The sequence below is a fragment of the Myotis davidii genome, unplaced genomic scaffold (genome assembly GCF_000327345.1).
Source record: "Myotis davidii unplaced genomic scaffold, ASM32734v1 scaffold875, whole genome shotgun sequence".
In the NCBI taxonomy this organism is placed as follows: domain Eukaryota; kingdom Metazoa; phylum Chordata; class Mammalia; order Chiroptera; family Vespertilionidae; genus Myotis; species Myotis davidii.
The window spans coordinates 65,947-82,431 of record NW_006286244.1 but is presented as its reverse complement, the minus strand read 5'-3'; the positions used below and the strand labels follow the sequence as shown (position 1 = coordinate 82,431).

The following is a 16,485-nucleotide window of genomic DNA, read 5'->3' as shown; positions in this document are numbered from 1 at the left end:
GCTTGAACCTGTTGCTTCACACACCCTGTGAACAAGCCTGCAGGGCACTGAGGTCAGGCCTCGCAGGAAAAGCAGGTCCCCCCAGTCCACCAGCCCCTGCATTCTTGGCAAAGCTGATCCCTCCCCTCCCCACTTCAAAAGGATTTTTCAAAGAGCGCCTGTTATTCCATCTCCTGAGGTTTCCCACAATGGACCTGCTTTGGGTGTGAGTCAGGAGAGGGTTTCAGAGTCCAGGGGCCATCAGTTAAGCGCCGCACATTCCCAGAACCCCAAACAGTTTCCCGCAGGGAAGGGGCATGGCTTCTAAAAGCCCAGCCAGCCCAGGTCACAGCGCTCCCATTCAGTGGGAGCCAGGAGAGGGCTTGCTCTCCCTCCCCTAGGCCAGGGCTGCTGATGGGCGGGGCGTCCGGCCATCTCCCTGTTCCCCAAGCTGCGCTTGAACTTCCTCCTGGAGCCAGCACTTCCCTGCACTCAGCACAACTTTCCAGGCAGAGGACAACCAGGAGAGCTAGTGAGCATCGTCAGCTGCTCCATGCACCCCGGACAGGCCCCCCCAAAATGAGGCTCCCCGGGAAGATTCTGTGGCTCATGTTATGGTCTGTGTGTGTAGCACAAGGTAAGAGTAAGAATAAAAGGCTTTTTTTTTCCTACGACTATACTATCAAGCACTTGCTAACAGTCTTGTGGCTGTGGCAGTAAGAATGTGCTCTAGAAAAGGCGGTTTGTTCCAGCCGTGTGACTTAGTGTTTGAGTGGCTTTTGACACCGAAGTTTAAAGCATCTACGTGGCTTACTGGCACGGCATTCGGATTCTTCAGAGTAAGTGTATTTCATGGAAGTTTTCAGAAAATATTTTTTGGAACTGTCTTTGAAAATTGTAGTATGTGTGGGTCACTTCCATTTGTAATTTTCATAAAGTATGATTTCCTTTTTTGCTTTCAGTTTTCACTATAATGCTCTGTGTCACGGTATTAAGCAGTATGTGAATATATGTAGAAGCAGAATAGAAATTAGCAAAAGCCTTCAAATTATATAATGATTGGATTTATTTCAGATATAGTATTAGCTCTTCCTGAAGAAATATTCATTTATGACTTAGAACTGATGTTGCCATGGTCTTATAGATGACCATTACTTGTATCATTAGAATGAAAATATGATGTAAATTTGGAAAATAAAAAGAACACACCTTTTCTGTGATACCTACCTTGTTCAGTAGGGATTTTCCCTGAGGTTGATTCTAGAATAACAGTCTTCAGCTATAGTGACTTTGAATGGAGGAGGTTTCTTCTGATACCAGGGGGACAATTTCTGAATTCATCATTAAATTTAATTCTATCACTATTTCTTGATAGATTATTGCGTTTCTTAAACCCGGCTGAACGAATTTGCTTTCCTAGTTCCTGACAGGCAATGATGTGATAGGTACATGATGGACATTGTTGAGCCAAATGCATTGCATAGCGTTCCTCGGTTCTCAAAACTTTCTGCTAAGCCAACACATTTTGAGTGAAACGCTGACTCATGTCAGCATTGAGGAGAGTTAACACATAACCTAGGTCCTCTGGCCCTGAGGGTCTTTCAAACTAGAAAAAAAAGGCAGATATTTTTTTTAACTTACATCCTTCAGTAACTCATGTAAGTTTATTCCAATGCGTTTCATACTTTTTGAAAAGTAGAGCCTTTTTAGTTATTTTGTTCTAATATTCTACTGTGTGACTTTTAGCTTGTAAACTTTATATCCTGCCACTTTTCAAACTTGGTATACAATCATTTCCCTGCACATATCAACATTACAACTAGTATTTAAAGGTAAAATATTAAATTTATTGACAAACAGTTCAGAACAATGATACTGGCTAACCGGAGAAAACTTTTTTTTTACATGAGTTTTTGTCATTTTTTTAATAGAAATACATGTGGTAGTGTTTCACCATTTATTTACAAGTTGTTTGTTGAGGTTCTATGCAGACATTGTTTGTCATGTAAAGATTTAGTCTATCCCTAGCTTATGTTTATGACTCAGGAATGATGCCAAGTTTAATTAGACTTCTTCAATGACTACAGAGCAGAATTTGAAATATTAAAGTTGGGTGCTACAAAAGTATTTGTGGTAAAGATCAAATAAAAGGCACTTACGTTATTTGATGAGGTTACTGATGCCAGGTAACTTACTTCTAGCTTCGATTCCTTACGTCACCTTTGAATGTTTAAGTGTGACATCAGCTTCTGCCGGGGACTTGAGCACCATATACATTATCATGGAATGACTATCAGTCCGCCACTTCCTAATAAGCACAGCTGGAATGCTGAAAACAACGCTCAATTTAGCCTCCGGAATGCCACCATGCACACGCACTGCCCAGGCCTGTGAGAAGAATGACATGAATTTCAGTGGCTGCAGCACAACTGCTTTCTCCCTTGCTGGCCGAATAATCCTGAAACTAAATGAGTTTGCTGTGCGTTATTATAACTGGATCACCTTTCCACAAGGATTTTCCTGGGAAAAGGGAGACATGGATAGCACGCAGGGGCAGAAGCAGACGAAGCGATTCTAGAAGATGAGGTATTTCCAGGCAGACTAGGTCCAATGGATGACGTGTCCTATGAGACAGGGAGGGACTGCACCAAAGCAAGCCTCATTATTTTTTTTTGTTTTTTGTTATTTTGAACTCTGAAATATTTTTTTAATAATAAAATTTTATTGGGGTGACGTTGGTCAACATGAACACATAGGTTTCATGTGTGGATTTCTAAATTATGAAATCTCTCTATACAGCCCCATGTGCCCACCACCCAAAGTCAAGCCTTCTCCTGTCACCTCATATGAGGACCCCCTTTTCCCCCCACCCCACCCCCGGCAGCCGCCACTCTGCTGCTTATGTTCATAAGTTGCAATTTTCTATCTCACATAGGAGTGAAATCCTTTGGTTCTTGGCTTTCTCTGTCTGACTTATTTCACTTAGCATGATGTTCTCAGGGTCCATCCATGTTGTTGTAATTTGTAAGCATAGGCAGGTCCTGGAAAAATGCATTTGCTCCTCTTTCGCTTGCATAAAGTGTTAAACCAGAAGGGAATTGCTTAAGGATTGCTAACACTATTCTTAGCTACAAGGAAGTTCCCAAGTCGGAGTTGGAGGCCCAGGTTAGTAACGGTTCATTATTGGCCTTTGATTGCCGGGGCTGGAGCCAAAGTCTAAGTGGACTCACTTTTATTTGCTCAAACCCTGATTGTTCTACAGTTTTCACCACTTCCCCTTCTTTCAGGCTCTGCCTCCTCCCCCTCCCCCACGCACCCTCCCCCACCTACCCTGCCTGGCCATGACTCTCTGCCAACCAATCCATGTGTGTTCTCTCCTGTGCACTTTGCCCATTTCTTCAGAACATAATGCATGAAAAAGACATGATGTAATTGGGGGGAAAGTGCTACATTTCAGCTTAAAATGATAAGGAAATATTATAAAAATGTCTCAGGAAGTAATGGGACAGGGAGAAAAATCACAAAAATAATGAAGGGAGAGGGGAATAAAAGATTTGACAGAGCACTTTTATTTGTTTTGACACTTTAATGGAGAGAGAGCCAAGTTTCTCATAAATCTTGTTAACTCGAAATATAATAGATAGAAGAGAGATTATAAAAATGTTCCTTCAAAGGCTCCCAAAAGTTTTTTGAGCTAAATCATAATAATTTCGGACTTCACAAAGTATAGTGTAAATTCAAACTTGGGACATGTGGACAGGATGGACAATGGGATTAAAGGTGGTAGGGTTTCTTGGGCTCATGCAACTGAACTTCTATTCCCATGTCCTCTCTCATCTTCTATATTTGCTACCATCTACCATGCCCTTCCACAAGTTGTCCATAGCCTACAGAGATCATGAAAAGGTTCCCAGGTAGTTTCAAATTCATTCATCCATTTGTTCATTCATTCATTCATTCAACCATCGGTTCTTGATTGATTGACCGCTACACAACACGCACTCTGACTAGCACTTTCCAAAAGGTGGTCAGTTAGTGGGGAAAACAAAAGGGATGATTATTGCATTTTACTAACATAGTGTATTTGATCATATATAGTATTGTGATGGAGATAAACAAAGGAGTCTATGATCATTTAGAGAAGGCAAGAAACTCAAATTGGAATGAGAGAATGGAGTGGGGTAGGGTTGAGAGAGAAATATGGCAGGGTGGTGAGGACATCTTGGGTGGGTTTTGAAGGCTGAGTAGGAGTTGGCCAGATGAGGACAAGGGGGACATTCAAGATTAAGGAAACATCATATCAATAATTAAGCCTATTTTATAACCTGGCTTTTATTTGCCTGAATTGACAAAGAGCTAACTGTTCCAAGCTCATTCTTAAAAATTTTCAATTCGACAAAGAGTTATTTTATCCCAAATAGTCAAAATGTTGATATGTACAAAAGGCTGACGTAGTTCTGTAAAACTGGAGGACTGAAGCCATCGCCCATCTTCCTAACTCTTCCATCGATTGAACTTCCCCAAGCACCACAGGTACAATTGAGTAGTGTGTGTGTTTTCTTCCCTTTCACTTTTCATTTGTATCCCCAAGATTGTCATGATAATTATTCAGTTGCTAAATAATTTTAGAAAAATAGACTAATTGAATGAAGAGACCAACTTCAGTCTACCAAAACAATCTGGATTTGATCATGTTTTCTCAAGTGTATAATTTTATTTTAATTTATTTTATTTGATTGAGTATACTTTTCAAACAAGTTTATACATATATTGACATTGAAAACCAGCATTTAGCTCTGTGTGTCTATGTTAATACTACCCCCTTAAAATTTGAAAGTGGAAAAATTAAGTGAGTACTGATTTTTAAAATATCAAATGTATTTGTTTTTAACTTTGATCAATATTTTATAATCATGTTCCTCAAATTATCATAAAATGAATCCTATTCTAGTTCAATAGCCAAATCCATTCATACTCCATATTTATAGACTGAATAATTTTGTCTTGTTCACTTGGAAAACCAGACTAAGCAAATAAAAAGTTTACCCAGCTAGTGTTTCGCCAGAGAAGAAAATTAATGGGCATCTAATGGACTCTATAAACACATAAGATGAAGTATTCCTTGTTTAAATCCAGGTAAATACTGACACGAAAGAAAGCTTGGATTACTCATTAACTTAGAGCTTGAGAAATATGATGGCTATTCAAAAAACAACAATAAAACCTTTCAAATTAATCCTATCTCCTGAAAGAGCTGTCCATTTAATATAAGAGAATGTGGTTGGTGCACATCCGTGCCAACATTTTGACTATTTGGGATAAAATAACTCTTTGTCGAATTGAAAATTTTTGAGAATGAGCTTGGAACAGTTAGCTCTTTGTCAATTCAGGCAAATGAAAGCCAGGTCATAAGATAGGCTTAACTACTGATAGGACACAGTTCAGTGGATCATCACTTTAAAATGTTTTGTAATGACCCGAGTTGAAAATACTCAGTTATTCAAGACTAGAACACAAGTAGATAGGAGGTACATTTGGAGTGGGGAGAGCTTCATATTCATGAAAGTCCCTCCACTCGATAAAAGAGGACAGAGCCCAGCTGGTATAGGTCAGTGGTTGAGCGTCCAGTCAGGAACCAAGAGGCCACTGGTTCAATTCCCGGTCAGGGCACATGCCCAGGTTGCAGCTCAATCCCCTCTGGGGCGGGGTGTGCACGAGGCAGCTGATGAATGATGTTTCTCATCAGTGATTCTCTCTATCCCTCTCCCTTTCTCTCTAAAAAAATCAATAAATATATATATATTTTTTTTAAAGGACAGAGATTGTCCTTCCTTTAGGGAGCCGATATGGATGGGAGGATTGATGAAAGTCTAGTAAACATAAAACAATGATGAATCCTGCGCTGTGTTGGGAAGGAAATAATGTTTAAGTAGAGCCTGCAGGAGGAGACAGAGCCAACTGTCAAAAGCCTGTGGTTAAGAATGTTTCATAGTCAAGGTGACGGATGAGAGTAATCAGAGCTAAGAAACTGGAGGTGGCCGTGGAAAGGTGGGAAAACCGGGAGGGGGTGATACATCCTTTTCTTAAAAGAGTCAAGATGTGCCTTTAAAGTCCATGAAAGAAGCACTTTTAAGTATTCTTTGACATAAAAAGGGGAATCGGTCAACTTGGGGACTCCTGAGGAGCCGTAAACGAACACACAGTGAATATTGGGAAAAGCTGGTAGGAAGATGACGCGAGATGTCTGCCTTTGTCTTTCCCATCTGGTTATTAAAACCCATGAACTAAATTTGAAAAATCAAGAATTAGAGGCATAAGTGTGTCATCTGGAAATATAACAACAACCAAATGGAAGAAAACTTGTCACCTCTCTGGCCAGCAAACAGGCTACATTCTGTGTGTGTGTGTGTGTGTGTGTGTGTGTGTGTGTATTACTCTTTCGATAGATCGCTGCATTAGTAAAAATAATTTCAGTCGAATAAATTAACTGAGAAAATTGTATGCCTTTTCCCTTGCATTAGCTTAAAACAGAATAGGAAGCCGTTTTATCAAAAGGCTACTATATTAGTGGAAAATAGTTCTCGGCTCACAATATTGGCATCTAGATTTGAAATTTAACTCATGTATGTTTCCAATAATCTGAACTCCATGAAGTGGGTCTGAATATCAAAAGGGGGAAAAAAAACTTGTTAGCCTGTAATTAAACAGGAAATTTTCATCGAAAAACAAACATGAACATTAAATTGTAAAAAAATAAAAATAGAAAACTCTGGCTTAGGAGGCTGGAGGAGGCGGGCGGTTGGTGTGGTTTCCTGGCGAGATATTACCACCACCTAGTGGCAAAAAGTACATTTATTTCCTTCCAGGAATCAAAACTGCACTGTGGGATCGTTTCTTGCAAATTTCCCAAACATAAATGTGCTAAAAGCTTTGCGAAACCTTCGGGAGAAAATCAGTGCCTCTGTTGTGTCGCCTGGAGCTCTCTGTTCTCTGAAACAGCGTAAAGCGTTTTAATCATGAATATGTTCTATGATGAGATCGGTCCTAGTCGATTTTTTTTTTTTACCTTGTCTTTGAAAAGGAAATTCTAGAATAGAACGTTAAACCATTAGTATAAAACCAAGTAAGGAAAGGAGTTTAGCAATAAAAAACAATAACAGTAATTATGTGTGGTGATAACTATGCATCTTTATTTATATTTTATTTTATTTTTTTCATCCCCATTTACCTCCTTATGCCCTTTCATCTCCACCCATCCCACTCCACCCCTGAAATCACCACACTGTTGTCCATGTCCATGATTCTCTCTCTCTCCCTCTCTCTCTTTTTTAAATTTGCCATTTTTAAAAGTCATGTGTTGGGGGTTTACTAATGTAGTCATTCTAACACCAGGAGTAGTTATATCTAAATTAAGCAGTAATCAGTATTAAGAATATTAGCAATCATGGCAGTAGGCATGAGCATCATTGCTCATTTCTTGTGTTCATATCACCTTACCGTGCTTTGTTTTTCTAAAGAAAATTGACCCATTTGTAATGGGAAGTCTGTATCTTTCATTACTTATGTAATAACTCACTTCCCTCTGAGGGCATATCCTTCATTCATTGTGTTTCTCTTCACATCATAGATTGGTGTCCAATAAATATTTTCCAACTTGATGAGTTCACGGCAGCAGTTAAAACAAGATAGTGAAGTATGAGCATTCCTCTGGAAAGTTATTCTTACAAATTTATGCAGCTTCCATTTCTGTAAGCTGAAACATGTGTTTTATATATATTAAGACATCCATGCGGCTGGACCTTTAACCATATATCCTACATAATAAAGAGCTAACATGCTAATTAGACCGGACAGCAGAATAACCTGCCAGAATGGCCAGTGGGCGGGGGGTGGGGCCAGCAAGTCTGCACCGCCACGCCAGCCATGGTGGTCCTGGCACCTCCACTTCTCCATAGGCGGCAGGAGAGAGGGCTGCATGGTCCCAGTCCCGGCACCATACCTGTGGGCAGGGGAGCGGGCCTAAGCTGGCTGGTGGACATCCCCCGAGGGGTCCCAGATTGCGAGAGGGCACAGGCCAGGCTGAGGGACCCCCGAGTGCATGAATTTTCATGCACCAGGCCTCTAGTGTGTGTGTGTGTGTGTGTGTGTGTGTGTATTTTTTTTTAAGTAAAACTAACCTAAACATACTGTCTAGTTAAATAGCTACTTTGAGCTCTTGTTCTGTTTTTCTTGTTTGTAGATTGTCAAGGGCCTCCTCCGAAAAAACAGACAGAAATTCTGACAGAATCCCGGCTTGAACAGAGCTACCCAGAAGGCACGAAGGTCACCTACAAATGCCGCCCTGGGTACCGGACATACGGCGTGATCACCATGGAATGCAAGAAAGGGGAATGGGTGTCCCTCAACCCATCCAAGATATGTCAGAGTAAGTCCGTCACACATCTGCACCATTTACCAAAACTTTTCTTTGCGAAAAGACTGAGTGTTTAATTCTGTAGCAATACTGGCTGAACCATATCAGTGTTATCTTCAGTACAAAACTCAACACCATCTTTATTCTTTAAAAGAGGAAGGTAGCCCGGCTGGTGTGCTCAGTGGTTGAGTTTCAACTCATGAACCAAGAGGTCTCAGGCTTGATTCTCAGGCAATGCCCCTGTTGTGGGCTCCTTCCCCAGTCGGGGACGTGCAGGAGGCAGCCGATCCATGATGTTTCTTTCTCATGAATGTTTCTACCTATCCCTCTCCCTCTCTGTCTCTAAAAATCAATAAAAACATATTTTTTTAAAAAAATGCGGGAGGTAATCTTCCAAATTTCAAAAAGCAAGCATACAGATAAGTTCCACTCTAAAATAATGACTTTGCCATTCTTCACTTTTCCACATCCTCAATTCCATCCTCTAATATAACATCCTTGTCCTGAAATCTTAGGTCATCTCCACCCATCCCACTCCACCCCTGATGGCGAACCTTTTGAGCTCGGCGTGTCAGCATTTTGAAAAACCCTAACTTCACTCTGGTGCCGTGTCACATATAGAAATTTTTTGATATTTGCAACCATAGTAAAACAAAGACTTATATTTTTGATATTTATGTTATATATTTAAATACCATTTAACAAAGAAAAATCAACCAAAAAAATGAGTTGGCGTGTCACCTCTGACACGCGTGTCATAGGTTCGCCATCACTGTCTTAGGTGAATGTGTTTCCCGTGGGAGGTGCTACTATTGATGCCTTCCTTCATTTCAGAAAAGCCCTGTGGTCACCCAGGAGACACGCCCTTCGGTTCATTCGAACTTGCAGAAGGAAATAAATTTGAATACGGTGCCAAGGTAGTTTACACATGTAATGAGGGGTAAGTAGTCACTCGAAAACCACGTGTATGAATTGAGGTCATTGATCACGGATATGGTAAATAGGAATTGTTCTAATTTATATTTGTAAGGTGACTATATTTTTCTATGAGCCTTTTTATAGGCAGCACACACGTAACCCCCAAAATTAAAATCAAGTAATGGAAAGGATGATGTCTGGATACCATGCTCTCTCCTCAATACGGAAAAATTACAATGAGGTCACAGTTCGATTTCCGGTCAGGGCACATGCCCCGATTGCTGGCTCGATCCCCAATAGGGGGCATGCAGGAGGCAGCCAATCAATGATTCTCTTTCATCATTGATGTTTCTATCTCCCTCTCCCTTCCTCTCTGAAATCAAAAAAATATATATTTTTTTAAAAAAGAAACTATAGTTTAAAAAAAGAACTTATGGGTGTCCTGGATTATAGACTCTGAGAGTGATTGTCCCCACCACTCAGCTGGGACTCCACCAGGACTAGATATTTATCAGCAAAAATAAGTCCTTGGAACACACAAGGGCAGCCAACTGAAGTGTTTTATGCTACTGTTCAGTTTTATTGGAGATAGCATTTTGCCTGTCTGAGGGCATGTAAATCTTTGGCCCCGTTGTGAGATCTAATGGTAGAAGGGGTGTGCTACACCCATGGTTTTTGCCCGTAAACTTGATCTCTTGACCCCTTGTCCCCCCTCACCTTCCCTTTGCTGACTACCTGTTTAGCTGGATACCAGCCACTTGTTATGATATTTAGTATGGAGACCCAGCTCCATTATCCTATTAGTAGGAAGCGTTAAGGAGGAATTATGCAGAAAGGCTGGTATTTTGCCTGGCTGGGGATACAGAAACAGTAGCCATTCCTACCCCTTCCCCCCACTCTCCTCACCCCCGTCAGCACATAGACAGTCTTTCTCTCTTCCCCTCCCCCATCTACGCACCCCCCCTCTGGAAGGTTTTGGGGCCCATTCTGTGGAATTCCTGAAAGAGCTTTGGGGGACTGGGCGGGTGTCCGCTGTAGATGGAAAGTGCTAAGCAGGAACCCTGCTTTCTGGGCCAGAGGAGCGGAGGGCATGTTTCCTACCCAGTGACCGCTCCCCCCAAGCCCCCGAGACAGGCAGAGACTCACCCTGGATGCCCAGCTCTGGGGTCGCACTCAGTCCACTGACATGTTTCCTGCCCTCAGAGCATGAGGCACAGACCAGTGAGACTCCAAGCAAGACCAAGTCTGTCTGAGGGAGGCGTCTGTCTGTTGTACTTGTGCGGTGGGCAGAGCGGTTTCCTCATCTGCAGGTGATGGAAGCAGGAGCCTATGGAGAACTGCCCAGAGGCGAATGAAAGGCCCTCTTCAGCATTACCTCCCTGTGGTTACCATCAGGCCTTCCCGTCCTTGATTTTTTGGGGGGAAAACAAGCCTCTGGCACCTTATACGCCGGCAAATACGGTACCTCCCTGTGGTTACCAACAGGCCTTCCCGTCCTTGATTTTTTTTGGGGGGAAAACAAGCCTCTGGCATGGACCTCACATTCTGCACCCGCCTCAAGGAGAGAATTTGAGATTTCAGGCCTGGCTTGCGGAGTTGGTACGATTAGGCAAATTCAGCATCGAGTGGGCGATGTGAGCAGAGCAGACTCAACGACCACACTCTGCAGAGAGTCTTTAGGATGGAGATGGGGACGCGAGCTGAAATAAATCCCACACTAAGGAGTCTTCCCTGACACGATCCTTGATTCAGGAAGAAGCCCAAAGTGAGCAGAAAATGCCACCATCTTGGAGGGGAGGAGAAGTGAGGCTGAAGGAGGGGTAATAAGTCAGCTGTTGGCCACTGTCATGCTTCTGGCTTTAGTTTTGGGGTGACAGTTCATAAAGCTTATTACATTGTCAAGTGCAACCGATGAACGGACTCCATGAGAAAAAAAATAGCATATTGTGTGTGAAATGTAGAGTGCGCGTCATGAACCAAGGGTTATGGTTATCTGCAGTCTGTCCACCTAAGGCTAGAGGGTCTTTCTTAAGAAAGAAAAAACAAAATTTAAGAAAGGTAAAAAGAAATTTAAGAGATAAAAACAGAAAGAGAGAAAGAGTGGAAGAACCAAATGTATATGCTTTTAATAGTCCCTTAAATTGGAGTTTGGACATTGAGCATGGTATCGAATTTAAAGCTGCTATGAACACACAGTAACTCACTCCCCTGCTATCTTTGGTTTCCAGGTATAAAATGATAGGCGACACTAATTTCAGATACTGCGATGCAGACGGATGGACCAATGATGTTCCTCTATGTGACGGTAGATACCATTCTAAAAATACCCAAGATGTTTTTAAATGTCTTACATTAAAATATCCTTCCAGGCTATCATTAAATATTTCCCCTGCAAAGTGTTACTTACGGTTTCTAAAATAGCACAGACAGTCTAGCTGACCTTTTTACTACTACATTGTTTTGTGTGTCAGTAACCAAATAGGGATTCAGCCTCATCTGATCTAATATTTAAAGTAGGCGCGCTTGGGAAATCTAAAACTTGCTTTTCTTTCCTTTTGGATTCTAACCTTTAGAAAGAACGCAAGCATCACTATTTCAAATCCAGGGGATTCTGAGAGATAAACTCAATATTGTTGTTTTTTTACTTAGTGGACTTTATCTCCAGCACACAGCTATATTGAATGCTTCAAGAAAAAAGACAACAAAAACGTTTCATTTCCTCCCATCTTGTCTTGCCGATTTTTACGTCTATATCGGTGTAGATACATATTTTTCAGGGTCAGCTTCCGCATTCTACTAGACAAAGTGCCGTTCCTCTTTCAGTGGTGAAGTGCCTGCCCGTGGAGGAGCCGCAGAACGGGCGGCTCATCAGCAGCGGCTACGAGCTGAGCCAGGAATACACTTTCGGCCAAGTGGTCAGGTTTGAGTGCAAAGCGGGCTTCAAGCTGGACGGGCCGGCGGAAATACATTGCTCAGGCAGCGGCCTGTGGAGCAGCGATAAGCCCAACTGTGTGGGTGAGGTGCTCCTCCTGTCGATTCTCGTTTTTTTCTCATGAAAAGAGGCATCGCAGAAACACTGCGCCTCCTACAGAATCTAAATGGTACTGATGCCAAGTGACATTGATTGAGCACTTACTACCTCCTAGTAATCCATCTGAGGCAGCGGTTCTCAACCCGTGGGTCGCGACCCCTTTGAGGGTCAAACGACCCTTTCACAGGGGTCGCCTACGACCATCAGAAAACACATCTATAATGACATATAATAATTACATATGGTTTTTGTGATTCATCGCTATGCTTTAATGATGTTCAATGTGTAACAATGAAATGGGGGGTCACCACAACATGAGGAACCGTATTAAAGGGTGGCGGCATTAGGAAGATTGAGAACCACTGGCCTAACCAATGGACACAGACACCAGGGGGGTGAGGGCATGAATGGGTTTGGGTGAGGGGGCTCTGGGGGGATAAGGACACATATGTAATGCCTTAATCAATAAAGAAAGCAAGGTGAATGGTAAGAGCGACGGGTAGATTTCTCAAGCATTCAGATCAAACCCGAACTCCTGCTGGGCTGCCTGTGGGACCCAGTGGGACAGGGCTGGTGATCTACGGGAGCTGTGTCTCAGGCACATCCCTTCATGTACGTAACAGACATCTTGGCATCTCCCCACCCCCACCCCCCGCTCAGCCATCTCCTGCAGCCTCCCGCAGATCCCAAATGGCGAGCCCACGTCTCCTAAGGCCTCATATCGAGAAAACGAGAGGCTTCAGTACCGGTGCCTCCCGGGTTACAGTTACAGCGGAAGAGCAGAGACCGTCTGCACCCAGTCTGGGTGGACCCCGACTCCGTCCTGCCAAGGTAACCCCCTCTTTCTCACGGTGTCTGTTGGGGTGCACCCCGTCCCTCCTGCACACGCACTGCACTCTCTGCGCCTCCGCTCATTGCACCACACGTGCTCCCTGTTCTGCGACAGGGAAAGCCCTACCTGCGGAGAGTGAAGGCCTCCCCAGGGGCATATATTCTCCCCAAATTTGTAAGAAACGTGGAACTAACTAATAAAAGACATTTTCAAATAACCTTAGCCGGGATAAGGCACACAATTTCTTCCATCTGGTCTATGCTTTGTAGTGTTGGGGGTCTTAGTTGAGAGTAATTTATCAAAACTTCAGTCTCTGGCCGGCCGGCCGGCATGGCTCAGTGGTTGAGCATCGGCCTAGGAACCAGGATTCAGGGTTCGATTCCCGGTCAGGGCACAGGCCCGGGTTGTGGGCTCGATCCCCAGTGTGGGGTGTGCAGGAGGCAGCCGATCGGTCATTCTCCCTCATTATGAATGCTTCTCTCTCTCTCCCTTCCTCTCTGAAACCAATACAAATATATATTTTTAAAAAACTTCAGTCACTGCATTCATTAAAGGACAGTCTCTGACAAGTCATTTGCAAAAATAATGAAAAGTATCAAGACTGGCTAAATGAAAACCACTTTGATCCCAATTCATCCGTCCCTGTGCGAACTGGATGTTTCTACTGATTCACAACAGGGAGTGCCCATATGGAATTATTATTCTTATACCAAATCTCAATGATGGCTTCTCACAGTAGGAACCATGTGGCCTCACACTTTGTACAGTCTCAGCTGTCACTCTTTTGGACAGAGGCACCGGCCCCGGCAATGTTTCAACAGCACTGTTTACTTTTATGGAGATGATGAGAGTAGGGAATTACAATTTGTCAATGGATGTATGCCCACTGCTTGAAAGCACCCACCAGAAGTTCTTCTATTCCTAACTAATCTAACAAGATTCTCCCAATAGTATTTGGTTCGTCTCTTAGGGAAACGTGTGTTTTTATATACTGTATATCTTGTAGATTTTGACTTCGAACATTGCTGTTAAGTTTAGCTATACTATGAAGTGAAAACTAAGGTAGGTAGACTGGACTACAATGGAAATATGAAAGTATGATAAATATAGCAGGTTAAAGGGAGAGAAAAAATAAGCATTTTAAGTATATATTTATTGATTTCAGAGGAAGGGAGAGGGAGAGAGAAAGAGAAACATCAATGATGAGAATCACTGATAGGCTACTTCCTGCATGCCACACACTAGGGTTTGAGGCCTTACCCAGGCATATGCCCTGACCAGGAATCCAACCAAACGTCCTGGTTTATGGGTCAGTACTCAACCCCTGAGCCACACTGGCCAGGCAAAAAATAAACATATTTAAGGTTCATTTGAGGTTAGTGCCGATTAACATCAAATACTGGAAACATATTTTACTGAACACTTGTGTCTAGGTGATCATATATATTTTCTACTGTTTCTATGTAATTGTTGCTAATATATATGTAAGGACAGGGTGCTCACTTGAATGCCGCTTTGCTCTTTGGAAAGAACAAAAACTGACATTCACTTTATCCTCATGTCCTTGGTGATTTCTGCATAATAGACATGTCCTTTCTCTTTTCAGAAAAAACATGTGACGTGCCAAGAATTGCAAACAGTCACTTCAGTGCTGACAGGAGCACATACAGAGTGGGAGACACAATCAGATACTCCTGCAAAAGTGGCTTTTTCCCTCCTCCCCGGGGAAATACGGCAAAATGTACAGACACAGGCTGGGATCCTTCTCCAAGATGTAGTAGCTGTAAGTTCCCTGCATATCGTCACCTGCTTCTTAATTCTGCATTTGCTTCTCCTAAACTTAAAAATACAGGGGATGTGCCCGATTGGCGTGGCTCAGTGGTTGAGCATCACCCTATGAACTAGACCAGTGATGGCGAGCCTATGACACGCGTGTCAGAGATGACACGCGAACTCATTTTTTTTGGTTGATTTTTCTTTGTTACATGGCATTTAAATCTATAAAATAAATATCAAAAATATAAGTCTTTGTTTACTATGGTTGCAAAGATCAAAAAATTTCTATATGTGACACGGCACCAAAGTGAAGTTAGGGTTTTTCAAAATGCTGACACGCCGAGCTCAAAAGGTTCGCCATCACTGAGCTAGGAGGTCACAGTTCTATTCCAAGTCAGGGCACATGCCTGGGATGCGGGCTCCATCCCCAATAGGGGGCGAGTAGGAGGCAGCTGATTGTTGATTCTCTCTCATTATTATGTTTCCATCTCTCTGTCCCTCCCCCTTCCTCTCTGAGATCAATTAACAGTAAAGTGAATCTTTACCTCCCTGAGAAGGTAAAGCAGAGCCTTCAAGGCAGTCTTTGATTTCCAAAGTCTCCTATTCTAATTAAAAACAAAACCACATTTTTGCTAATAAAAACTTTTAATTTTTTGCTATTCAATGTTAAATATGTGTATCTGTATGTATGAACATACATTTCTCTCACTAATATTCTAACATGTGAATGAAAACATTAGATAAGAACACTATCACTTAACACCAAGTATAATAGTAATTGGTTTCTATATAACATACGCCCCCGAACATACGGCCTCAGACAACAGCCCCCTGTGTGTCAGCGTCGGCGGGTCAGGATTTGGGAGCCGCTTCGCTGCCTGGTTCTGGGTCCTCCCTGCTGCTCCCTGGGATGCGGCCCAGGCCAAGTGCAGGAGCCTCCGCATTCCTCCCCCTGGGCGTCCCCATCAGCGGCCTGAGGGCAGGAACCCGCCCAGAGCGATGACCTGAGGGCCCTGGAGGCGCCTCCAGAGCATGGATGACCTGGTCACAGGGTCCCCTCAGCCACGTGACCTCTTCAGAAGAGCGCCCCTCAGTCCAGCCTCACTCAAGGGAGGGGCCTGGGGCTCCCTTGTCTGAGGGGATGAATGTGGGGGACACTGTGCACTTTCTAAAACCCCACCTGTCACACACGCCCCTCAGTCCACAGGACACTTTATTCCTGGGGGGCTGCCCCTTTTCCAGTGTTTTCTGTCTCTACAATCTCATCGCTGCTCCTTGTGTATCAGCTCATTGGAAAGGGGCCCGCACTTGAGCTGGATCTTCCATGGGTGACAAATGAAATGACACACATGACAGGTCAATGGCTCAGGGTTGATTCAAGGCCAAGGCCAAATGAATATGGACAGTCAGGTGCCTTAAAGAGGAGGCCATGTCCACCGTGACAGAGACCTCAGAGTGCATAACAGTGACAGGGAGAGTGATGGTTTATGTAGATAATATTGACCTACAGAGTTGTGTAACGTTCAGGTGGTCACC

At 43.1% G+C, this 16,485-nt stretch overlaps 1 protein-coding gene across 1 annotated transcript in view; it reads left to right on the top strand.

The window, feature by feature from the left end:
- The first annotated feature begins 280 nt into the window (after positions 1 to 280).
- The window catches only part of LOC102763280 (complement factor H), a 73,877-nt gene continuing 57,672 nt past the window's right edge, over positions 281 to 16,485 (top strand). The window contains exons 1-7 of the mRNA XM_015559997.1: positions 281 to 616; positions 8,219 to 8,404; positions 9,227 to 9,332; positions 11,539 to 11,615; positions 12,134 to 12,325; positions 13,002 to 13,172; positions 14,780 to 14,974. Of these exons, the coding sequence (XP_015415483.1) occupies positions 394 to 616; positions 8,219 to 8,404; positions 9,227 to 9,332; positions 11,539 to 11,615; positions 12,134 to 12,325; positions 13,002 to 13,172; positions 14,780 to 14,974 (1,150 nt within the window). The 5' untranslated portion in view covers positions 281 to 393. The remainder of the gene's footprint in view (positions 617 to 8,218; positions 8,405 to 9,226; positions 9,333 to 11,538; positions 11,616 to 12,133; positions 12,326 to 13,001; positions 13,173 to 14,779; positions 14,975 to 16,485) is intronic.